Here is a 26,443-nt window from a genome sequence, read left to right as displayed (position 1 = left end):
TTTAACATAAAGTGACCACACGTCCCGATTTTGGCGGGACAGTCCCGCTTTTTGGCGGACTGTCCCGCGTCCCGCCGATTTTTAAAAATGTCCCGCTTTTTAGAAAATATCTGCATTTCTTATTTTAAATGTACTGTAAAAATATCTTCCTATTATTTATTAAGTATTATGGTGAATATAAAGAAATAANTTTGTAAATGACAGTAATCTATAATTTTGTCAATATTTCTAAATCTTATAAGCAGGAAATGAAACAAAAGTACTTTAGGTTTCTTGTTGGCAATAAAATGCGTATTGCACTATTTGTCACTTTCAAGTCAACAAAATTTTATGGATATCGATTTCCGACTACATTTTTCTATGTTTAGGATATTTCTCTGTAAACGAAATATCTCTAGTATTGATAAATTATGTTACGACATGCATTTCCAAGTACATTATTGCAAAACCTTCGAAAATTAGATTTATTACTTTTGCCTCCTTGAATGAAAATTATTTTTCTTAGAATAATTGCTTCCGTTTTCCGCAATACTCTTTTAATGATTTCTAATTAGTTTGACGCTAGAAGGTGTTTTACCTTACGTATACTTAAAAAACTCGAAATGTACGATGAATAATTATGTTGTGCAGGTGCTGGAAAATATAGAAATCTCTTCTGAAACCCAGCCTAAATAGCTCATATTATGTTAAATATCTTATATTTAAATACAATTAAGTTAAGCATATTTTTTTCCATACCATATTATTATACTTAACCATATTATATTTTGTATCCCTGTCTAGTATTTTTTTCTCTCAAATACTTCATTTTCTCGATGTACTACAGTATAGAAAAATAAAAACGGAACACCGAGAATAACTTTTGATCAATTGGCAGATTCTTACATTTCAGCACTCAACGGTTTAAGGATCTGACCTCAAAATTGCTAATTTATTCGTGTAGATGTAATTTATTCGTCAATACTTTTTAAAAAAGTTTTAATTCAAAAAATATATTTAATGTTATTGAATAAAGATTTGGCGTGTTTACTTTCATTAAATAAAAAAGGGATCAAGACTTTACAGTTATCTAGATACCTCTCCTCAGTTGTTTATTCCTTGTCTCTTTCTCATTCTCTCCTTTTCATTTTATAGTGTCAGATATAGTTTTGAGGTGTTTTTTAATGTCCTAAATTTTCCCAGCTTTGAGTTTGATTCAGTGCAGTCGCATTGAAATTTTGGGTCATTAAACTTTACATTAAAACAAACTTTAAGGATAGAAGAATAAAAAAATAAAAAAATTATTAAATTAGTTCTCTGGTTTCGGCAAACAGCTTTTTGCAGTTTTAAGAGCTGTCGCAAAATAATGTCATGATTAGAATTGGTATTAACCGATACTGAAAAAGTTCTCAGAGCATTTTTAAAGTCATAGGATAGGGAGTGTAAAATGGTCTTACTCCAAGCTTTATAGCTATAACTTTAAAAATTGTAATTGCTTGCCAATTTTTAATGCCTGTTTAGATTTCAATCAATGCGAGCCAAGTTTATCATGGTAATACTTTTGTAAAAGGAACAGCTCTTCTGATCATTCGGGCACCAGTTTCGTATTGTAAAATTTTTTAAAAACATTTTTCTGAAGTGATTTTTTATCACCTTGATAATTTAAGTAGTTCTATACATTTATGGGTATTATTTTCTCATTAACATTTAATCTCCCCTTATAAGCCCGTGGTGACTTGGATAGAGCTTACTCCTCGTAATGAGGGGATCTGGGTTCAAATCCCAGCGTTGGCTGGTCGATACAAATTCTGCACCTGGCCCGCACTGGCCACAGTGCTGACGTAAAATATCCTTAGTGGTAGACGAATCAAGGGTTAGATTTACCTTGCCATCAGGCTAACCGACAGAGGTTTTCGGGGTTTTCCTCTCAATGTAACCCAAATAAGTGTTAGTTCCATCAAAAAATCCCCCACGTAGTCAAAGTTCTCCCAATACTTGATCCAGGAGTTCCCTTGTCTTTTGGACTGAATTCAAAACTGCAAGGCTATGGAGTTGAACAGTCGTAAACTAAAAATTGGGTCGGCTGTTTAACAACAGTTTTATAAATTAAAATAATTTTTATAATAATTTAAGTTTGAGGTGTAAGTGGTCATAGTGTTTTACCTAATATGTCTATTTTATAGCTTCTATATCTTTATTTTTAATACAGATGTTACTTAATTATTAATTTATGTTAGCTAAATTATGTATTTAGCAAAATATATATTAAGTGAATAGAAATAAGTAGAATTAAGTAGAAATATATTAGCTTGAAATTACACTGTTCCTTACTTTAATGTAACTCGTACAAAAACTTACATTGACGCTCAACACACATTTCAAATAGTTTCTGTAAAAGATGATTAATTCTCTAATTAGAGTTTAAACTGAATTTTGATTTAAAAATACAAATAATGGCTAAATATACGAAGAACTTGGAGGATCGATGGACCTACAAAACTTGTAGGATGGACCTACAAAACCTGGGAGGAACCGATACTAATACTACTTCCCGATGAGTGAAGATGGTTTGAAATATAATTGTTCTTTTTGATGATTAATTTTGGTCTTGAAATCCCAAAGAGAGGTTAATTCTCTTATCAGAGTTTAAACTAAATATGGATTTAAAAATAGAAATGATGATTAATTTTACTAAAAACTAGGTAAAAACCGCTACTTCCCGATGAGTAAAAATCATTTGGAATATAATTAGACTTTTTAAAATTTATTTTAGTCTTGAAATCGGCTATAAATTTGCATGTCATAAAAATAGCTATAAATTTGCTAATTAATTTCGTTGAAACAAAGTTGTTCCACATTTTTAGCAACTTAAAAAATTGTCTACAAATAATGATCTTTTTAGATAAATTTTTTGTGTGTGACCATTTTCCCCCGTAGTAGTTAACCTACTTCTCCCCACTCTATTTTTAAAGAACTTATGAAAACTTACCAAAAAGAAGATATTATAAAATAAATTAGTCAATAATTATCTCCAAATTTAAGTGTGAAGCTTAGAAAGAAATGGTTGCTATTCCTGTTGTGTTGTTATTACTCTTCTGCATGTCGCAACACTTCAAAACTTTTTTTGTATTCACATTTTGCAACACTTCAAAACAAAAGATAGAATTCTCATCAATGCAAACACCTGTCACATGATTTATTCCCGTCCGTAAAACTTCCGTGAGTAAATAAAAGACTATTGTTCACGAATGTGCATTGGCTTGATCACGCCCTCGTGAGTTATTTAAAATAAATGACTATATTTTACCATCTGAATTTCTGATTAATGTAATTATCGATATTTAATTTACCTTTTTTCTGATTTTCATCTCAATTTTAGGATGATAGACTTAACACGGTTAGGGTGTACTGATTAGATTAAATTATCCGTGATTTGTGATTTAAAACGCGATTATTTGCATTTAGGAACTTTGATACTCACCTGATTGAGATATATTAATCATTCGTGATTCGATAATTTAGTTCTAATCATGTCTTTGTAATATGCTTGTCTACAAGTATTTACAGTATTAATTTGCTTAAAATCACTTTTTCGTGACTTATTTGCACGATTGTAGTGATAATTATTCTCTCCTTTTTGAGAGTTATGAGTTGGAATTTTAATATATTTTTTTAAAATCATTAACATTTCTCAGTGATTTGGTGAAATAATTTTCTGATTTGTAATTGATAAGTTTAGGAATAAGTTGCTGATTTATAATAAGTCAGTGAGAAGAAATGGCTCAGAGGATTGAGGGCTATCGTCCCCCAACTAGGGGATCCAGGTTGGAACTCCGTTAAAAGCTGGTAGATTCGAATATATTATATACAGAATTTGTATGGAACTACTGGAGTGCTGACTTAAAATATCCTCAATGGTAGAACCTTTAGCAAGAGTACACTTGCCGCCGTCAACCTCTTTTAGCAAGACACTTAAGGTGCTTATAAACCCAATAATTAGTGTTTCAAAAATGTCTAATTTTTTTTTAGCCCAAAAATACTAACTTTTTAATTTTTGCTCAGTTGGTGAATGATAAAGGAGAAGATATACAAGTTAAGATTAATATTCCCGGCTTTGTTAATGTTCTTCATTGTTAAATATGAAGTGTTGGTCCCAGAAACAGATGAATCCTATTTCTCTAAACTACTATAACTGTATTGCGATAGTATAAAAGCGAATTCGAAACAATATATTGTTTAAAAATCTGAAATGTTTCCGTGGGACGTATTTTCCAAATTTTGGATATTTTTTTTTTTGTGTAGATATTTTTTACTCACAGCCTCCACGTAACATTGCTCTTATTGACGCGTTTAAAGTGTTTAATTCTAATTGAAAATTTGAAAGAAACTGACAAAAACAATTTTCTTTATATTAAGAATTTTTAGAAAATACGTTTACTAGATTGTTATTTTTAGGAAAGTCTTCAGTCAATTTATTATAGATTCGGAAGTGATAAAATTAAAGTTTTCTTTTATATTAAAATATTTTCTTGCAAATTTGTATGCTATTATAAAAAAAATCATATGAGTAAAAATATGATTTGCAAAGTCAAATCTAAAACACCTGTCATAGATTGAACTTCAAGTTCATATTGATGCTACACTTCATATTTGTAGGGTAAATATGGTAAATTAAAATAGTTTTTTTTATTCAGAAAAAACATGTTTTTATATCTAATTTAAAAAGTATTATATTGCATGAATTAGGTAAGCTCTATAACTTTTATAAGGCTTTTACTTGAAAATCCGAACATTACATCCAAAGTTGTTGATTGTTTTGAATCTTTTCTTTCTGCTCGTTCCACGACATATGAAATTAATTTCTAAATGGAAAATCAATTACTTAAGTTGTTTTGTGCTACCTTATTTGTGCTACCTTGTTGAAGATGTTCGTATGGTTAATATTTCGTGAATATTTAAAATGAGTAAAAAAATATGAAATTAATATTCATATGAAAATAATAATTTTGTATCATTAACATAACTTACCGGTTGGTTTTTTACGAACTTGAAAAAAACGTATATAGGTTGCCTGATTATTTGTTTCTCTGCTGTAATTGTATCCTTGTAAGGAAAACGATTTGCTGGGTAAAACTATTTTGTGCTTGATACGCTGCCAAGGTGCACTAAAGAATTTTTTTATGCATTTTTGTAGATTTAAAAGGAATTAATACATCCATATAATTCAAAACTAGGAAAGTTCCTTTTTTTTTGTTGAACAAATCTAAAATTTATCTTTGCATTGATTAAAATTGTACTGTGAAGTAATTCACCAAGTATAAAGTGAATTATGCGGCGATTAAGTGTTTAACCCTAATTAATATAGGTATAAAGTGTGTGTCGAAATTCACACAAGACTAGAATTTTTGCCATTTGTGCTATAAAATCTTACCAACGTTAAAAAAAGAGTAAGAAAATGAAACAAGTCGAGTTGGTAGTGCAGGGTTAGAAAAAAAATCACTGCCCGAAAGAATGTTTTTTTTTTTTTTTTTTTTAATTGTTGAACAGCATTTAAAGCATTATTGTACCATTCGTGTTTTGATTATAAAAATTTGCCTCCCATATCATTAAATTTTTATAGCCAGCGTTGAACAGCCGACAAAAGTTTGAGTTTACAATTATTAATGTTTAACTCTGTAGTTTTGAATCCAACACAAAAGACAAGGTGTCAAAGATTACTTCATGAAGGACTTTTCGATGGTGCTGACCTACGTTTACGATATATAAGGAGGAACGGTTAGCCCGCCCACGGTTAGTCCGATGGCAAGGGGGTTTTAAAACCCATGATCCATCTACAACTGAGGATATTTCACGTCAGCACTATGGTCGTTGAGAGCCGGGAACAGAATTTGTATCAACCAGCCATCACTAGAGTTCGAACCTAGAGCGCCTTATTGGGAGGCGAACGCTCTATCTCCTGAGCCACCGCCGCTTAGATCATTAGATATAAAGTTATTGGACTTTTTTACGTTGAAGATTTGTTTTAACAAAGCATGATTATGCAAGCTATCAAATGAAATACTGAGGTTGCCTTTTTTACGAAATTTAATAAAACGGCCATTGAAAATTTCGACCAAAAAAAGAAGTATGTGATATTCACGACCCTTTCGTTACCCATTATATTACTCATACACAAATCACTATACTGTAAATTTTATAAATCAATAAAAAAATTCGTTAAAAATTCATTTTAGTCTGTGTTCTATCAAAGGACTGTAGAGCCGAGAAGTGAGTACGTTTTCTATCAAATTAACCTATATATTATACATAATAATGAATAAATAAAAAGTAGAACATTTTCGTAACTATCTGCGAAGGAGGAAGGTTTCCCGAAGTAAATGGATATATTCCGATTCTTTCTGGACATGAGTTTATGGTCTTGACACGATGAAAATGGCGTGGGAAAGAGAGAAAACAAGTTTTTAAAAAGGAAGTTTCAATGAAACTAATTCTGTAGCTTGTCTGGCGTTCTGTCTTTTTCCAGCGCGTGGAAGAGAATAGAATCATTTGATGACTCATAGATTCAATAAAGTTTCCTGCATTGCTTTATTGCTATCTTTTTACGAGATTCATTGTTTACATTGGGCTTAATGTTCATTGAAGCAATGGGTTCTTTTTACATGGCTCAATTTAATTTATTTAAGGCTACTGTAAACAAAATTTTATAACACTGGTTTAGTTTTTATTGTTTCTTAGTTAAAGTACTGTTGCAACTTGCATTCCATCTGTGCAATACGCAGTTCTTTTTATGAATGACAATTTTTTATGAAATAAGTTACGATTATCGACGCGTTAGCGCTGTTTTCTGCATAATTGTCAAATGAAAATAGTTCTGCATAATATATATATAATATAGTTTACGAAAGATCAATAAAATAAAATTTTGTTGTTTCATTTTGCAGTTTTTTAAAAAACACAGCAGTTATAATGTTTGAAATTTTTATTGAAAATAAGACAGCCGAAAACAAAGGTAGAGAAATAGTACACCAAATAGCTTCTGAGGTCTATAAATAATTAAAGTTTTAATTTAAACTCCTGAGATCCGAGCTTTAACCCTTAAACATACTTTTGATATTTTTTTCATTATTTTGTATTGATTTAGGTGAATGCGAAAGACATTATATTTAGCATTTTAATAATTTATGGTTATAAAATATAGCATGAAAAGTCGAGGACTTTTTCAGCGTTAAAGGTAAAATCTTCCAAACATGGCTCACTTCCAAACAATAATTTTTCAGATTTGCACTTATTATCAGTTATTAGATCTAAGAGAAACAGTTTTGAACTGTTTTACTGTATTGTTTGGCGCAGCATGTCCACTTTTGGACTTTGTGCAACTAAACCCTACATTCAATTCGATTCTAAGAGAAACAGTTATTTATCATTGAAATTTCTGGGGCCTCCCTGGTCGAGCGGTATCGTCGGTCCAAACGCTCTGTTAAGCGTGGAGGTAGCGGGTTCGAGTCCCGCCGTAACCCTGGATGTATTCTTTGTGATGTCTTTCTCTGAATTGTTCTATCTGTATTTTCTACTTGACAATGACTTATAAGCCTATATTGAGCACACAAGTCAGCAAATGTATGTAATTTCAATAAATCAATCAATCAATTGAAATTTCTTTAATTCACAAAACTAACTATCGAAAATTTTGTAAATATGAATGAAAACTACTGTTTTTAGACTTTATATTTTAGTACAAATATAATTCCAGTAATCTAACAAGGTTTTTTTAGTAACTATTAGACTATTTTTTATAATTAAAAATACAAAAATATATTTTTTTTTGTAATTAGAAGAGCGTCAGAAAAAAAAAGCATAAAAGGAACACTAGTGTCAATCTGCGTCAAAGGGTTAAATAATAGAAATTATGCGATTTTTATTGGAAACATTGACGTCGTTGGGGTTGTGACGGAGAATATATGCCCCCCCCTCCTCAATAATTAGAAACAATTAAAAGTTCCCCTCAATATTTCAGAAAAATATACGTTAAAAAGTAAAGAAAGAGATAAAAATAATTAATCTTTTTTCCAATATTTAGTACATTTAAGAATTTTTTTTTCTTACGTGCGAAAGTTTAGAATTATTGTGGTTGTAATTTGACTTCAGGGCCCCTCAAAAATTGGGTCCCTGCAACGCCCTAGCTTTGAAACAAGTTTGTAGCTTAACATAAACTTATGTGAAAAAGTTTTAATTTCAGTTTATTAAACTTTATTTTTCAAATTATATTTATTTATTGCATAAAAAATTATACATTTTAATATTTTAGCATTTTTTATGTATTGTAGAATATTTTTATATTGTATTTCTTCACATTTTGGTTATGAAATAAAATCAACTAAACTCAAATAGGATATTTATATACCACGAAACTGTTCACAAAATTACTAGAATAAAGTTTCTTGTTTTTCATAGTAATTGAAAACTCCAACCAATAAGCGTAAAACAACTTAATTTTTATATAAACAATCTTTTTGTAGTAAGATAGAGAAATGGAAAAAACTATAAAATATTTATAAAATATGTGATAAAATTATGCCAAATGTTGTCCAATACGTTAGACGGTCTCGAGTGTGAGCGTGCAGGATGTTATGTGTAAGTGCTATTATTCTCTACTATAAATTTTAATCTTTCGAATCTTGATTGCCCTTTCCGTGAAATACAATAAAGTGCGCAAGTTTCGTCAAATAGTGAATGCTGTTCAATTTTTTATTACAAACGATATCGCCCTAAATATTTGTGGTAAACATGTAACACAAAAATTGCATTTTAGAATAGTTGGTTCAAAACGATTTTTTTATACAAATTTTAAAATTCTGTATATTTTTTAACTGAAATTAGTTAAGAAACTAACTAAATATTTTATTATTTTTAGAGATTTCCATTGAAAGTTAAACTAGCGAACAAGTTAGAAGTTGGAACCAAAATTCATATCCATGGGGCTGTATTTGTTACAGCATCAAGGTAAGAACATTTCGCATACATATTTTTCCTTCACATATTATGCAAAAAAAAGTATATATATTATTGTGTTTACTTTGCATTTTTGTAAATTACAATCTTAATTTTTAATTCGTGATTCAAGCCACCTCGTCGTCTTTGAGACTTTACTAGTGATTCTATATTTTACTTCTTAATTACATGAAATATGATATTTTGCTTTCTTTTGACCGGAGCTCTTGAACTCCTCTAAAGAAGTGTCAAAAGCTAAATGGTTCTTTGGGTCAAGGTAGTAAAGGATAAAACGCCTCTGCATTCCTCAAGGTTTTTTAAATAACCCGGATCATTTTTCGGATTCCAAAATGACTCTTAACATGTGACCTTTTCTTGAGTTTGAGCTAATGAACTTCATTTTTAACTCCGGCTCATTTATCTCCATTTTTATCTCTTATAAATACTTCCTCCTTTTAACGATTATGAATTGTTAACAATCTTCTGAATCTCTGTGTTTGATTGTTAATGTTATTGCGATTAAAAAGTCATAATATCGATTACTTGGGATGATGTGATCATTCTTCGAATTGAAATTCTGGTGAAATAATTGGTTGATGTCGATGATCAAATCTACTTTTTTTTAACTTGGAGCTGTCTCTAATCACTCATTCATTAAAGTGTGTTCTGTTCTAATGAAATATTTTGCCACCTTGCAAAATTAGTAAAAAAATTAATACTTTTAAAGTATAAATTTTTTTTACAAAAGTGTTGATTAAATCTCTCAGAAGTATAGATTGTAAAATTTGCGTGCCCTTATTTGCGGTAATTCTTAAAACTTTACTTTTTTTCATAAAATAATAATAATAAACTATTTCCCTCCTTGACATTACAAGAAACATTAGCTTTCTTTTCATAATTTGCAACTTTAATAATTTTATATTCTTATTAAAATATATACCAAGCATTATCATACCTATACCTGCCTTTAAGCATAATTTAGACCTTTGACGCAGAGGGGACACTAGTCTCCCTTTTATTTTTTCTGATTCTTTAATTACAAGCAAAAATGTATTTCGGTATTTTTTAATTTTATAAAACAGTTTAAACTAAAAAGATTAATTTTATTATCTGAATTATATTTGTACTAAAATATAAAATCCAAAAAAGTAGTTTTTTTTTTTCATTCATGTTCAAAAATTTATCAATAATTGATTTTATAAATTAAAGAAATTTCACTGATGAATAGCTTTCTCTTGCGTCTAATTAGCTACAAATAACTGCAAATTGGAAAAATTATTTAGAAGTGAGTCGCATATGGAAGATTTTACCTTTAACTCCGGAGACTCCTTTTTTCGAGCAGGATTTCTGAACCACATATGCTAAATATAATATTTTCAGTTATTTTATTCTAAATTGATACCAAATAATGTAAAAATTATTAAAAATGTGTTTAATAAAAATTCTGAGTCAAAGAGATGAGGAGAAGCTTGTGTATAGTATAAGGAATAATTTTTACTAATTTATGAGACTTTTTCTTTCCATTAAAGAATTCATTGACTCCTTAAACATGAAGGATCTTGTCTTCCGTCCCAGCAAATCTCCAAACTTTCCGATCCTCAGCTTTCTTTTTATAATTTGTGACTCCATAGTTTAAGAGGACGCCATGCCAGAGGAGAAACTTTTCGTCGTAAATTCTCTTTTACTTTCATAACTAATTTAAAACTTAGAAGAAATTAAAAGTGAATTCAGACAAGCCTAGAGTAAGCTACGAGTTTCAATTGCTGAATGTTTTTTTGAATATCAAAATACAATCAAATTATCGGAAAACTTCTCCATTACGTAATCCTAAATTGTCTTTTCATAATTTATTTTCATTTTGATACTTTAAAAATTCCTTTTCAGTTAGTAAAACTTCAACGCTTACTCTAGTTTTGTCTGAACTCACTTTTTCTATAGGGGAGAGTCGGGTAGCCCCATCCAGCGGATACCCCCGCCCACTGTCAATTTCATATGTATAGAATATTTTTTCAAGTCAATGGGTCATCGGACATTAATTGTTATATTAAAAAAATATCGTTTTGAAAGTTTCAAGTATTTATGCAGCTGGTAACATGGTAAACAATAGTTTTGAAAATATATTGAATACAGTAGTCATGAAATTAAAAAAAATTGGTTGAATGTTTCGATTAAACTTCATTTTAATACTAAAAAAATAATTTTTTCTATACATACAGCATTAAAGTATGTAGTCTTAAGTTTAATTTGCACAAAGAAAGAAGTTTATATGTGAAAAATTGTTCGAGTAATTACAAATTTACAAAAAAATTGGATTTCGGGTAGCCCCGCTCACATGAATGTCGGGTATCACCGCCCAATTTTATTTCGTCGATAAATGTACGGTTGCAAAGATTATTATTTTATTGCTTCAAATTTGAATGTTATATGCATTTTTAACAACAAATATATGTTTTAATATTATATGAAACATAAATTTATATATTTAAAAATGAAAAATTAAATATTTTTAAAATGTAATTGATATATCCAAATTAAATTTAATATCAAGAAATCATAAATATTATGATAAGCTATTTGCTTACTTATTTATTTTCACTTATTTGTGAACGAATCAATCTACAGAAGCATTTGAATGCAATCAAAATACAAAGTGAATTTGTAATTTTATAAGAAGTATTTTATATTAAGTTTATAAGAAGAGATCAACCAAATAAGTTTATATTGAAAAACAACTATTGTTATTAATTATTGTTACTTAAATTAAATTATTTTCGTTAAATATTTAATATAAATATATATTAATATTATAATATATTAATATACATTAATAATGATAAAAAGTATGACATTTGTTGTTATTAAATGATAGAATTCACTAAAAGTATATAAATATGTAATAAATAAAATAATTTTGTGATAAAAATGATAAATGAGGTTTATCTATTGTCAATACATTGGTCATTCTCATTTACACCTGAAAAAATAGCCAAAAAACACAATTTTTGTAACTGGGCGGGGCTACCCGACACATTTTGAAAAGAGCTGAAAAACATGTTTTTTTAAATTTCTATTTTTTTAAGTTTAACTATTCTTTTTTTGGTTTATTCTTTTCGTATTATTTAATTAGATGATAAAACAATAGAAACATACAAAAATGTTGATTATTACTCAGTATTATACAGAAATATGAGCAATACTCCTTAAGTGAGCGGGGCTACCCGACTCTCCCCTACTATTTTAAATTTTAACAATTCATGGAGGTGAAAGGGAATTTGCAACGAAACGTTTCTCCCGTGGTATGGCCTCCTCTTAAGATCTGCTTCAACTTTATCTAAACTTTTTTTCTTGGATTTTACTACATTTCTTCCCTAAAAAAACCCTTTATCGTATCCGTGTCCTTATCAAATCGCATCTAAAGGCCCAACCACTTTAGCCTATATGATATTTACAATATCTTTATATAGCTGTTGAATTTCTAAATTTGCTTGAATTCTCTAAACATCACCACCCTTCATTGGTCCGAATATCTTGTATCGAATCCTTCTTTTCAATGCGTGATTTTCAGTGATTTTTCTTCACATTGAAAATAAATACTTAAAATTAATAATTTTTTTAAAAAAATGCTTATTTTCGACTTATTTTTAAAACCTATGTAAGTTATCTAATATTTTATGACACATGTAAATAATTGCTGTCATATTCCAAATATATTTAAAAAAAACGTTTTTTAAAAAATTGCAGTATTTCTAAAATTTCTGTTGCAACCTAAACACCACACTCTTGATCATGGTCTTTCCAGGCATTCTAAAAAAAATTTCATGATTTATCCTCTATCTTGTATCCATTTTTTATCTTCTCAGACATAATTTATAGCGTTATTTCATCAATTTACCAAGATTTTATGATAGCATTTGTATTTTGTTTGCTGCGGCATAATTTATTCCGGCTGTTATGCTCAACTCAATTTTAGAATAATGAAACCATGGCAGAAATATGTGCATAATTTTTGAATAGTTAATAGATTAGATCACTAATAATTTCGAATTCTTATAGCTCAGTTTCAGAATTAGCGAACCTTTTTAAACTATACTAACCTAAGCTTAAATTCTTCTCAAAAACAAATTATAAAATATTTATAACTAATGATTTTGAACAAGTATACGCTTTCACATGGCAGCAAAACTATGTCGAATTCGATGATTATGCTATTCAGTATGTTTTCTTTTACTTTGAAAATTGTGTTATCAATGAGGGTGCTTATAGTAAACCTTGATTTTCATTTTTACACACGGTATTATACCAATGATTGTATAATATGTTCTAGCCGTCTTTGGCGATCAGTTTGTTCACCTTTCAAATTATCCAATTTAACACAAAAACTTTAATGCCAGTTTCTTCATTACTATGTTTATCGAGCCATAACTTGAGTATCGCATAATATAGATATGATATTGTTAAAAAAAAAATAACTCCGTCATTAATAATTGATATGACAATATGTGGCACCATAGCAGCAGCGTTTATATTTAAAATTTCCATAATTGTTTTTAGAAAGGATAAAAATAAATTTCAATGATTGCTTCGTAACTGAGTTTTTACATGTATTAAAATGCAAAATTATTTTAAATAATTACTCGAAGTATGACTAAATAGTCAACACTGCTTTAATTATTACTTAAGGCAACTTAACAAAATGACCTGTTAACAAAATTTAACTTAACAATATAATAACTGAACAAATACCCTAGATATCGGTACCACACGTGGGAAATATATGTATAGATTATACAATTAATTGATAATTGAAAATTTTATTATGCCAATAAAGATGCCTGTATGAAATTTACACTCCTTACCCCCCTCCAAAACCCCATCTCTTTAAGATAAAAAATCAATTACGTCAAGTAAAGGGTTTATTCATGTTTATCAACCACGAGCTCGATATATCAAACCTAGACGACCTGCGTGAAGGTAAAAAAGTCACTACAATACAAAGAATCATAAATAATTTCAAGGATAAATATTAAGAAAATGACTGCAGGATATTGTTTTGTTTAAAGGGGAAAAAGAATTCCATTCTTCTGATGTCACAGTTATTTTTATTTTCGTTTGAAGATTTTTATTTTTAGAAAACTAAATATTCTTAAAACGGTGTGTGGCATGTTCTAATACTGGAAATATGTATGTAAATCTGTCTACTTCCTTTGGAAAATTCGACAGATTGTATATGTATTTTGCAAAATATTAAGTGAAACTGAGCATTATATAGTATTATACCCTTATATTTTAGACATTGCGACAACGATTTTAAAAACAATTGAATACCGTTAATATCGAATAATGAGCCTTAGTGGCTCAGGGGATAGAGCGCTCGCCTCCCAGTGAGGTGACTCGGGTTCGATTCCCAGAGATGGCTGGTCGATACGAATTCCACACCCTGATCGTACTGACCACAGTACTGACATAAAATATTCTCAGTGGGAGACGGATAATGGTTTAGAGTCCCCTTTGCTCTCAGGCTATCCGTAGCTGGTCTACGTGTTTTTCCTCACCATAGAAGGCAAATGCAGGTTAGTTCCATTAAAAAGTCCTCCGCGAAGGCAAATTTCTCCCAATACTTGATTCAGAAGTTCCCTTGTCTTCTAGATTGGGTTCGAAATTACAAGGCTATGGCGTTGAGCATTGGTGGTCATTAGCTCAAAATTGGGTTGGCTGTTCAACGGCGGTTCTAAAATAAAATAAAATATCGAATATTAAGATATTTATCAACAACTATAATATCGCGATCATAATCAAGAACGATGTCTTGAATGCTATATTATCACGAGTATCATCAATAGCGATGAATTATCGAATGCGATATAATCACGATATGACTTTTACTGTTTTAGGTTTGCAGTGAATCTGAAGGATGCTGAATGCGATGCCAACAATTATTTCCATTTCAATCCCCGATTGGATGAAGGGTGCGTGGTCCGAAACGCTCGTCTTGATGAATCCTGGGGTGATGAGGAAAGAGAGGGTGATATGCCTTTTGAAGCTGGCCAACCATTTTTGATCACCATCACAGCAACAGATGATGACTATGATGTAATTATTACTTTTAATGTTACTACTTATGTTATCTGAGCCAAAGTCTGCGGGTTCGATCCCCGGCCAAGACACCGGATTTTCGGGATGCAGAAAATCCTCAGCGGCCATGTCGTATGATTATGCGACATGTAAAAGATCCCGGGAGTGCCTTATTGGCTCTTGGCATTTCCGGCAAAATTAAATTCCTAGTGCACTTTAGCATCCAAATAGTCTCGGTGCTGCCATCTAGTGTGGCAGAAACTAGACGTCCAAATTAACATGGCCAACGGTATTTCACCCAATGTGGTGGTCCTGAAAGAGTGGATACCAATTCTGGAGAACACCCTGGGTCTGCTCATCAGGGAAGACTGATTGTGCAGCTCATAGGAAATAAAATTTAAAAAAAATTCTACTGCTTAATTATTTTAAAACATGTATTGAGCATGTTTTACCGGATGGCTTATAAGTTTTGAAATTGAAAAACTCAGTTGAAGGTTCAAAGTGACATTTTTGTAAAATTGAGATTTTAAGAGGGAAGATCTTATTTCAGTCTTATTAATTTCTTTTCAGCATTAATATATTTTGCCAAGTGTTTTAAATTGGGCAGACATTAACGGACGAAGGTATTAAGAGTCAATTTTTCAAGAAGGTATTAAGAGTCAATCTTCAATCTTTCTTAAGTCAAGAAGGTTCCAAATGCAACTAACAATTGACGAATAACCGTAAGCAACAAATAAAGCGCCATGTGTTAGTAGTGTTACATGAACATTTTAAATATGTTAAGGATTTACAGATTTCGCCATTCAGTAATAAAATGTAGGCAATACATAATCTTTTTTTTTATTATTGTTATCTTCAAGGTTGAATTACTAAAATGTCATCTAGAACCTTTATCCTTGCTTCTCCAATTCTTAAAGGTCGATGCAGAATATGTCTGAATTGAGTTTTTAGAATTTTTTTTCTCTTTGTTATTCACTGAATAACAAAAAGGAGAAAATTACTGTTTGAAGCGAATTAAAACAGGAAGCTACTCTTGATTATGTAACTAAATAATGCTTTCTTTTGTGAAAAACTAAGATCTGTAAAAATTTTGATTCGAATTTTTTTTCAAAACTACGTAGTTTTTTTTAATTAAGAAATTTTTCTATATATATTTGATAGTTTTATTGATTAAATTTAAAGTTTGAAAATTTTATTTGTTAATAGGTTGAAGTAAACGGAAATCCATTTGCTAAGTTCAACCACAGAGAAGGACTGCCATTCGCTAATGTGTCTCATATAGCAATGTGGGGAGATGTTACAATTTATGGAATTTACGTTCCATTCCCCTCCATAGTGAGTAAGATTGAATTTTGTTGCATGCTTTGCAATAAGTCTGTGTGGCATCTTGTGTATGTTTTCTCTTGATAGTTCATCAGTGTATGTTTTCATTAGTGAATATCACCTGTAAATATCTTTAACTCAGAACTTTCCTGTTTTCTGATTGTAAGTAAGATTGTTGTACAGTGCTGGAAAAAAAACCGACCACCCTTAATAACTTTTGATTTTATGATCATATCTTCATGTTCTAGGACTCCATCTTAATGATTAGAAGGGGTGTCCTAAAATATGCTAATTAGTGCAGACGATATTTAAAGTTACGAAATCAGACACAAAAATGTAATTTTTCTGTAAATAAATATACCTCTTTTTTTTTGATGGATTCGAATATCGTGTGGGGAGTAGCAGCAATCTGGGAAATATGGTCCCCATGGTTTGAACAGGAGAGCGATTCAAAATTAATTTTAATCTTCCTTATCCCTCTAATGTTAATTTTATTTTTTACTTATTTCACCATATCTCGAAAACTTTTAATCGAAAGCAAATTACAAAATCATTGCACATAATTGTGAATTTGATTATCCAAAGATAAATCAATGAAAAAAATAAATTTAGTAAATATTTACTATTTTTTATTATTTTCTTTAATAACGGGTGTAAAACTTTTGAATTGTGAGGTATATAAATTTTTACATACTTTTTAAGTATCTAATTTTGCATGGCAAGATACAAAATTTGGGCGAAATCAGTTAAATAGTTAAAGTAGTATATTTAAAATTTGATTCCTCAGGAACTATTCAACCAATTTCGCTCAAATTTTGTATTTTGCCATGTTACTTTATCAAAATAGGATTCTTTAAAATGATGTAAAAAATTGTGTATCTTACGATTCAAACTTTTTCGATTATAGCTATATAAAATAATAAATTGTAAATATTTACTGAAATTTAGTTTTTTGCATCGATTTATCTTTGGATAAATGAATTTTATAATTGTGTGCAAAGATTTTTCAATTAGTTTTAAGAGTTCTCGAAATATAGCGAACTAAGCAAAAAGTAAAATTTTACGTTAAGGGTCCAAACTTTGGATCGCTCTCCTGACCAAACTATAGGCCTCATATTTACTAGATTATAGTCTATCGCTAATATTTTGGGGGTCAAAAATCCGGACCCGTCGAAAAGAAAGGTATGTTTATTCAGAGAAAGTACGTTTTTGTGTCTGATTTCCTAACTTAAAATATCGTCAGCGCCAATTAATTAACATATTTGAGGTCACCCCCTCGAACCATTAAGATTGAGTACTTGAACGTGAAGATCCGATCATTAGATCAAAAGTTATTTAGGATTTTGCGTGCTGTACAAGGTTATTACTTTAACAGGCCTTGCTTAATTCCGGTGTAAATATAAATTGAAATGAGAAATAATAGTTTCAAATCATACAGGAGTGTCTTGTTAAAGAAACACCTCGATCTCGATTTCCAAGTTGTTTCGGGGTATTGTGCTATTAACTAGTGTTTCATCTATGTTTTTTTTATATGAATAAGTTTTTTTTCCCTTTTTAATTATTGCGAGTAAGTCTTAAGTTTTTTGCCATGTATGAAAAATTTTAGAACTCATATCACTCAACTATAGTCAAGCGCTTAGTCCAGTTTTTCAGAACTCTATCTTTTAACGGCCATGGTAGAAATGTCACGTGATTTGATTCCGGGCAACCCGGACAGACGACTTGGATAGCGTCTCAGCTGCTACTTCTGTTCAACTTTTCCACACCACGAATTTTCCGCTTCGACAGATTTAATGTGTACCTTGCTGCATACACACGCTAGTTGTTTTGTCTGCTGCCAGGATCAAACTCATGACCAACCAGCTCTGTTCTTTAATATAATAAATACTTTTGAAAGACAGTTATCTGGGGAAAAAATTAGCTTCATAATTTGGAAGTATATTAAACTTTCAACCAAGGTCATCCCCCACGCCTTAAAATATAATGTGCTAATTGATATTACCCTCTAGTATTCCTTGAAGACTTCTAGGTTAGGGGGGGGAGCATTTGGGAAAGAAGGATGTGTAAAAACTTACAAAAGAAAATTTTATAAATGTCTAGTACGATTCAGAATTGATATCTTATTTCATATAAAAAAAACAATAAATATTTATCTCTACATAAATTACATGTTATTAAGTCTATTTATTCAACAATCATCAGTAAGTATATTTATTAATTCAGCAATTAATTGAGGAAAAGATTATTAACCAATTTTATATCGAAAATAACACTTTGCAAGCTCTTCTACATATAAGCTTTTCATAGCTTTTTCATCTTTCTGAATTCAAACTATTCTTTTTGAGTTTTTAACAAATTATTTTGAAACGTTTTATTAAACAACATAATGTAACGAAAGTTTGGGATTTTTAAAATAATTTATATTTAGTTAATTTACGCTCTACTTAGAAGTTCGCAGTGAATACTCCTTTTTTTCACGAAAAGTTTAATTAAAAAATTGTTAAAAAAAAGTTCAAATATAAAATCATTGATCAATAGGAATTTTCACTAAATTTACGTTATAATTAAGAGTTCCATATCGAAAATAAAGAAATTATTTTTTAACTAGCTTAATAATTATTAGTTAAATTTTTTTAAGAGAGTATTGAAAAAAGATTTGTCTTGCAAAGGTTTTAAACCTATGAGCTAATTGATTATATGATTGTATGCACCAATACTTATTTGCAATTTAACCCTAAAGGCTTTTACATAATCGAATTCACCTGAAATATAATATTGTTACTAAACGTTAAGAAATGCCTTATTTAAACACTGATGCTTAATCATGTTTAAAATAAAATTTCCTTTGCAGAATATTCCTTTGAATCTTCGCATTCCCAAAAATGCTTTTGTGGGAGACATTTATCTCATTGAAGGCCATGTTCCTGGTGGAGCTGACAGGTAAATTTTTGTTTCATTGTTCTGGTTCTGATGTGTTGATACAAGGTATTGTTGTACAGTACGGTGGTCATTTTTCAAGCTTAGGTGTAAAAAATCAATCGGAAGTAGTAACCCAGAAGTCTTACGGTGAATTCTAACCCCCTAGCGCCATCTGCACTCAGCTTTACACGGTCAACCATCCATATTTATTCCATATTTGAATTACAATTTCTTTCCTTTGTATATTATTTATGGTAAAGAAGAGAAAAAGAGTAAAATGTTGGGGCTTATCCTCCAAATGTCTGACGAAGTCAGACAAGTTTCATCAGACCATTGACCCTAAGGAAATCAAGGACCAGAAGGGCGGATGTCCTCTCTGGAAAGTCCCGAACAGTCCAGGATGTGTTTGGGAGAAGGCTGCTTAGTTTGACATTTGGAGCAGACCTCGAAGATTCTCCTGCCTTCGAAACACGAGAGACTTTTTGCTTGACCGCAAGCTAATCTGGAAATTTGAAGAAAAATGTTTAACTTAACAATATGTTTAGCTTAAATATTTCGTAGCTTTTATGGGTGATACTGATCTTCATCACAGCCTTCTGCCATTAAAATTTATGAATGCTCTGAAATTAATGTGTCGTGTAGAATTTTAAATAATTGTTCGATTGTTAAGTCTGAATGAAAGAAAGGGGGCTGTTATTTTCAATAAATATATTTGTATTCATCATCCTATTGCTTAAAAATAACAAAATAAAACCGTAGCCATAGCTATCATTTTATAAATACAAATAAGTTTCATCCATTTTTTTTTTAAACACGTAATTTCAGTTTCGTTTTTTATAAATTTAAATTTATTTTCGTTGAAAGATTTCTATGTAAAGTTTTTATTTTATAAGTTTTTATCCCTTTATAGATTCCACGTAAATCTGCAGTGTGGTGAAAGAGAAGATGCAGAAATCTTGTACCATTTTAATCCTCGGTTTGGTGACAACGCTTTAGTGTGCAACAGCCGTTGTGCTGATTCCTGGGGTGATGAGGAAAGATTTGATGGCTTACCCGTCGCTTCTGGAGAAAATTTTAGCTTGTGCATTGTGGTGTCAAAAGATGGTTTTATACCAATGATGAATAACCAGCCCTTGCCTACCTTCAACCACAGAGTGGCTTATTCAGGTGCATGCACAATTAACGTGGAAGGTGATGTTGAGTTGAAAAAAATTGTTCTAGATTGTCCTCCAGTAAGTAAAATTTTCTACATAAATTATTTAAGTCAACACACTTCGTATGTGAAGGTTGCAATTCAACTAAATTTGTTATCTAATTATTCAATGAGTATTTTTCTTTTGGGGGATGGAGCATTTGTGCGTATATTTATCCATTACTTCATTTATAATGTAGCACGAAAACACTTTCCCGGTTTGCTTCACTGGAAAACATCACGCCATATTAAATTCAACTTCATTCTAGTGTTTATAAAAGTTGATAGCTGATGGATTCATTTTATACTGTTCTGCATGGATGTCGTAAGAACTTCATTTTTGAGGGGGATGAATTTAAATTTCACAGACAAGAAAAAAAGCCTAATATCTGCTAGAAGATTAATTTTTTTTTTATCTCTTTATCGTTTTTAATTTTAGGAATTTAAACCCATATAGCAAAAAATCATCAAGTGGGTGTCCCCTAGACGTCATCCCAAACATCCACGTAGGTTCATGTGGTCGCCAGGTGAACGTCCACAAAACATCCATATTTGGTACAGGAAAGATCCAGTCGAAATCTAAAAGCTATCTATTAGACTTACATCATAGCTTTTACGTGGAAGAGATATGGATAACTTGATCCACATCTTATCCAGGGATGGAGGTCTCATAGGCAGTCAGAGTAATTATTCCTGATCTGCCGAAACACTTCCAATGAACATGCTCTTTGCATATCGTTCATTAATGAACTCTGTAATTTAGTATTTCTAATTTTTATGTTTTCAATAGATGTAAGAGTATAAAAACCAAATTAAATCTTTTAATTTGGTCTCTTTCACTCTTACACTTATTGAAGTATAAAATACGAAATACTAAATTAGAGTTTGTATATGAGCGATATTAAAAGGACATGTTCGTTTTACGTATTCACTTAAATTTTTAAGAACTTTTCAGTTACACCTAAGCAAATGCGCTCGGTTTTTTCTCTATAAAACGTTAAGGAAATCAAATGTTAAAGATGATTTAGAAAATTCTTCAGCCACCTAACTGCTCAGGGAATGAGAAAAAATCGTCCCAATTAGTAGAAATCAAAATGTTCTTTTAAAGTATAAATGTGACACCATTAGCATTTAAATTTTTTTTTTTTTTTGAAAAAAAATTATGAATTCTCGTTTAGTTGATAATATATTAGCATAAAAAGAATTATTTACTGCTTGAGTCAAATCAGTAAAAGTCGCTTAAATGATGATAATGACTATTTGATTTATGACTATTCGTTTATTTATTGACTTTTTGATTTAATGAATAAATGCATAAACTGATAAACATTTTTAGTATTTGGCCAATCATCGAGACTTTATTTAATATAATTACTGAATAGAATTAACTTAATGTAATCATACTTAGAAAAGTAATGTGTTTAAAAATTAAATTACAAATCAGAAACAAACTAAAGTTCCTGATTTTTAACTGGATACAGGGTAAAATATTTTATTATGAAAAACACACATTATTGACATGAACTTTCTTAGATTCTTATTTTCTCATTATATTGGGGAACAACATAGATGCAGCATAATTATCTCTGGTTATGCATAGGGTCTCCACCTCACGTAATTTAACCTCTTACAAATCAAAAATCATAGAGCCCTCTCAGTGATTTTCGTTGATTCTAATCTTTTTGGAGGACAAGAGAAAGATCTTTTACATAAACTTGCATGAATTGCTCCCCTCTCCCTCATCTACTTTTAAGTTGGCCTCTAGGTTTTTTCTATAGCTACCTCCATTTGTAAGAAAACTTTTAATAAACTCCTCAGCAATTATTCCTTCCACGTATAGTTTGTGATAAATACGAAAATTTATCAGAATTCTCCAAATTGGGATCTTTACCAATTTTTCGAAATTGAAATTGTGCGTATGAGAATCAATGATAATTTACAAAAAATTTCTTTATTTCTCTGCAATTTTGAAGGAGACTTTTAGAGAATTCCAATTATTGGCTTTCATGTACGGAAAAGTCGATGTACCTTTATAAACAGTATATAAAAGAATGATATATAAATGTCAACCTAGCACTCAAAATATTTGAGGCAGAGGAGAAATAACTAATAAAATAAGCATTTGTACCAATACATAAAATTCTTACTGCACGCGAGCTCTTCTTATTTTTATGTTTAAGGGCCATTCTCACTGAATGCGGTTCACGCACTTCCGATCGCCGTCGTGGAAGAATTACATTAATTGGTGATAAATATTATCCTGAGAATAACTCATTCAGGTTCTTTTTTTTCCCTACGGTGATCAGAGCGCCCCAAGGAGCTCTTAGCTGGACAAGAGTTTACTGAAACGGTTTTCTTGAGGCTCTGTAAGCAAGTTTCACACAAATTTGAGCAAAAGCTGCACAGAAATGAGTTTACTGTTACTATTTACGTAAATACAGAACACAAACCAGAATTAGAACTTGTTATAACTATGCTTAAAACTTTACTCAAATTGCGTCATAATTTACTCAGGAGAGAGAAGCGTTCTAGAGAAACTGCAGAAGAAAGGAATAAACGGAAAGCACTCAGAAATGCTGCCGACAGGCTTAGGCGTGCTAAAGCACGAGGCGAACAATACATAGAAAATCTGAAGAATTCTAAAGTTAAATGCCGGCCTGGTAGGGCAAACGAGGTACCTAGAGATGCAATGGGTTGAAAAAAAATTCTGTTTATTATTTGGAATAAGCCGGGTTTTTGGGAAGAAAATTTTAAAAGCTTTTTTTTTTATTGTGTACACAGGAGTTTAAATTGGTCTTCAATGCATTCGCATTTTTCAGCGTAAGTAGCAGACTTGGAATCATCCCTTAGAATCCATATATTTTAACTATTTGTGGTTAATAAGTTGGATTAACTTTTTTAATTTTTGCTTAGCCTTTGAACATATTTTTCGAAAAATATTGTACTTCGAGAAGTACTGTACAGTGGCCATACATGTTTGAAGGAAGGGATGAAATATTGTAGTATCAGTGCTGAGATTTGAACTCCATTTAACCAGTCATAAGATTGATATGTTAGCCCTTTCAAATAAAATATATACCCAGCCTTAAGGAGTAAAGTGGCTTAATAGGATGTTCGTTTAATGCTTTGAGCCTTTTTTTTAAATTTTTTTTTTTTTAAATATTTTGTGTAAGCAGTTTATAAAAATATGAAATTTTCTTTTTTAATATTTGCGATATATATTTTTTGCTGATATTTAGAATAATGTTTTATTTTAAAGTTATTATATTCAAATAATAAAGTAAAAAACATTACATTTAAATTTGCCTTTTAATACTGTAATGCATGATATTTTAAGTGATGTGTTTAGAAAAAAACAACATTGCATTTAAACTGAAATATCAATCTGCTCAAATGCAAATGCTTTTTTTATGTTGCAGTTGTTAAAGGCATTGCATACATAACATACATTAATTTCAATTTATCTTGGAATCAGGCCAGTTTGGTTTGCCTTTAAAATCCCTCAAAATCACAAGTTAAATTTTGAAATTTCAGGTTTAATCCCTAAAATTCCAGGGTTTATCCAATTTTAAAAATTGTAGGTATTTTGTATAACTAAAGGTACCTCATATCTCTAATACCATTAATTTCATTCAGTTAGATTTAATTTTCAATCCAATAGCCTTTTCAATGGCCTTAAGTAAAGCAATGGGCCAAATATTTTATGGAATTTTACCAGGGTTGACAAGGTTTAAGAAGGAATAGCTTAAACCATTTTGTCCAAAACCCTCTGTCCGGTGTCCAAATAATGTAGCAATGCTTAAAGTATAACATTAAACGGAAAGATTTCCATATTTTTATCTACCTCAAATATAATGCAAAATATTAGGTGACTTCTGAGCTGTGGCTCATGAGAAACTTTAGCAGGGGACCTTTTGAAAGTTTTAAAATTCCTTAATTAATAATTGTAGTTAACCCAAACAGATACTGATATAAAAATATCTCAAAATAAAACTGACACTTTATTATTAATTTAGACCTATCAGGGAATCTATTTAAAAAATATTATTAATTATAAAATTAGATAAAAATTGCTCTAATTGATGGAAATTTATTATATTTTTATTGAATAGTAAAATATTAATTTAGGAAAATATAGGTGGGAAATTTTATAAATTTAGAGGATAGCTCGCGTTGCTTATTCAGCCTAAATTTTAATTCTAGAATAATATCTTCAGTTTTATTTACTTTTTTTTTAAAAATTCATTTCTTTGATTTTTACGAGTTCATAATAATATAATTATAAGTCTATAAGTCTCATAACTGTTATCTTCAAACACTGACATAGAAATTCTATAAATAATTTGTTCCATATAGTATTGAAGTGTATGTAAAATGAAGTATAAATAAATGTGTATGAAATGTATATAAATCACTGAATGTATATGTTACATACTTTTTAACATTATTTTAAAAATAGTATCACCATTCCACAAAGCTAGACTGAAAAAATTATGTATCAAATGAGAGTGTGATATGAGCTGGAATTTGCGAGCAGAAGGGGATTGAGTCCTCTTATAAAATATGATTGAACAATTCGGTTGCTGTCAAGGTTTAATATAAAATAAAGCTTTCAAAATAATTAAAATTGTATATTATAAACTCTTGTAATTTATTAATGGGATTTTTTTTTAAAAATTATTTTACTTTGCAGCATTTTAATATGAATTATTCTTTTAGGCTAGAATGCCTCCTCGAGTACCAGACATTGATATTGATACTTTTGAAGAAATTACTACTCAGGCTCTGAGGGGAGTAAGTATTCTAATGACTAACAATATTATGTACTTTAATGAGGTTCATACAATATTCATAATAAGTGGATTGGAAGAAAAGGAAAGAACAATATTTTTCTTAAAATTTAGGTTATAATTTTATTTCTTACTAAAAAATACTCTAACTATCCTACTTATAATCTTAAGACATTTAAGAAATGGATTGATATAAGTATAAATTTTATATATTTGTTTTCCAGATATATAAAGATAAAAAAAAAATTCTAATACAGTACAGAACCCGTTATCCGGAAATCAGAAAACCGGAACAAAATTCGATAAATTTTCCCGCCATTTAAAAAAAAAAAATTTTCTCCTCATAAGATTTTAGGATTTTTCTTTCTTTTTTGAAAGATGTTTACCTTACCATCATTTTGGAAATAATCATTAGTGTATTACTTCATTGTTTTTTCTTCTTTTTAAGATTATTTCCAAAAAAAATTTTTTTAGTTGGGTTTAACAATAAAAAAAACGGCTTTTTGTAGCTATTCAGGAAACCGGAAAAATCAGTTATCTGGAAATCAGAAAACCGGAACGAAGTTCGATACATTTTCCCGCGATTTTTAAAAAAAAAAAAAATTTTCCTCATAAGATTTTAGGATTTTTCTTTCTTTTTTGAAAGATGTTTACCATACCTTCATTTNTTTGGACCCTTTAATGTTAATTTCACTTTTCGCGTATTTCCCCATAACTCAAAAACTGTTAAAGTGAGTTGAAAACTTTTTTCCACACAATAATAATAGTATTCGTTTATCTAAAAATAATTTTGTACAAAATATAACTTTTAGTAAAAGATAATTATTTTTTTAAAAGTTATTTCAATAAAAGTAGAAAGAAATAATAATTGTAAGGTATATAAATTTTTACATCATTTTAAATGGCAAAACACAAAAATTGAGCATTAATCATAGAATAGTTCATAAGAAATAAAATTTCAAAAATACAACTTTTTCAAAACTCGATTTCTTAGGAATTACTCGACCGATATTACTCAAATTTCGTATTTAACCATTTAAAATTGCATTCTTTAGAATTATGTAAAAATTTGTATACCTGACAATTCAAACTTTTTCGACTATTCTTAAAAAAATTAATAAAAATAACAAGTGTATACTGAAAGTTATGACTTGTATGGAATTATATTTGGATAGACAAA

The 26,443-nt window shown here is 29.9% G+C and overlaps 1 protein-coding gene across 1 annotated transcript in view; it reads left to right on the top strand.

The window, feature by feature from the left end:
* LOC107438351 (32 kDa beta-galactoside-binding lectin) overlaps positions 1-26,443 on the top strand; it is a 36,707-nt gene that overhangs the window by 7,388 nt on the left and 2,876 nt on the right. The window contains exons 2-7 of the mRNA XM_016050631.3: positions 8,891-8,979; positions 14,859-15,057; positions 16,246-16,374; positions 19,214-19,302; positions 20,192-20,513; positions 25,193-25,267. Coding sequence (XP_015906117.1) covers positions 8,891-8,979; positions 14,859-15,057; positions 16,246-16,374; positions 19,214-19,302; positions 20,192-20,513; positions 25,193-25,267 — 903 coding nt within the window. The remainder of the gene's footprint in view (positions 1-8,890; positions 8,980-14,858; positions 15,058-16,245; positions 16,375-19,213; positions 19,303-20,191; positions 20,514-25,192; positions 25,268-26,443) is intronic.

Source organism: Parasteatoda tepidariorum, chromosome 1 (genome assembly GCF_043381705.1).
Source record: "Parasteatoda tepidariorum isolate YZ-2023 chromosome 1, CAS_Ptep_4.0, whole genome shotgun sequence".
Lineage (NCBI taxonomy): Eukaryota > Metazoa > Arthropoda > Arachnida > Araneae > Theridiidae > Parasteatoda > Parasteatoda tepidariorum.
This window is presented reverse-complemented; position numbering and strand designations above follow the sequence as displayed.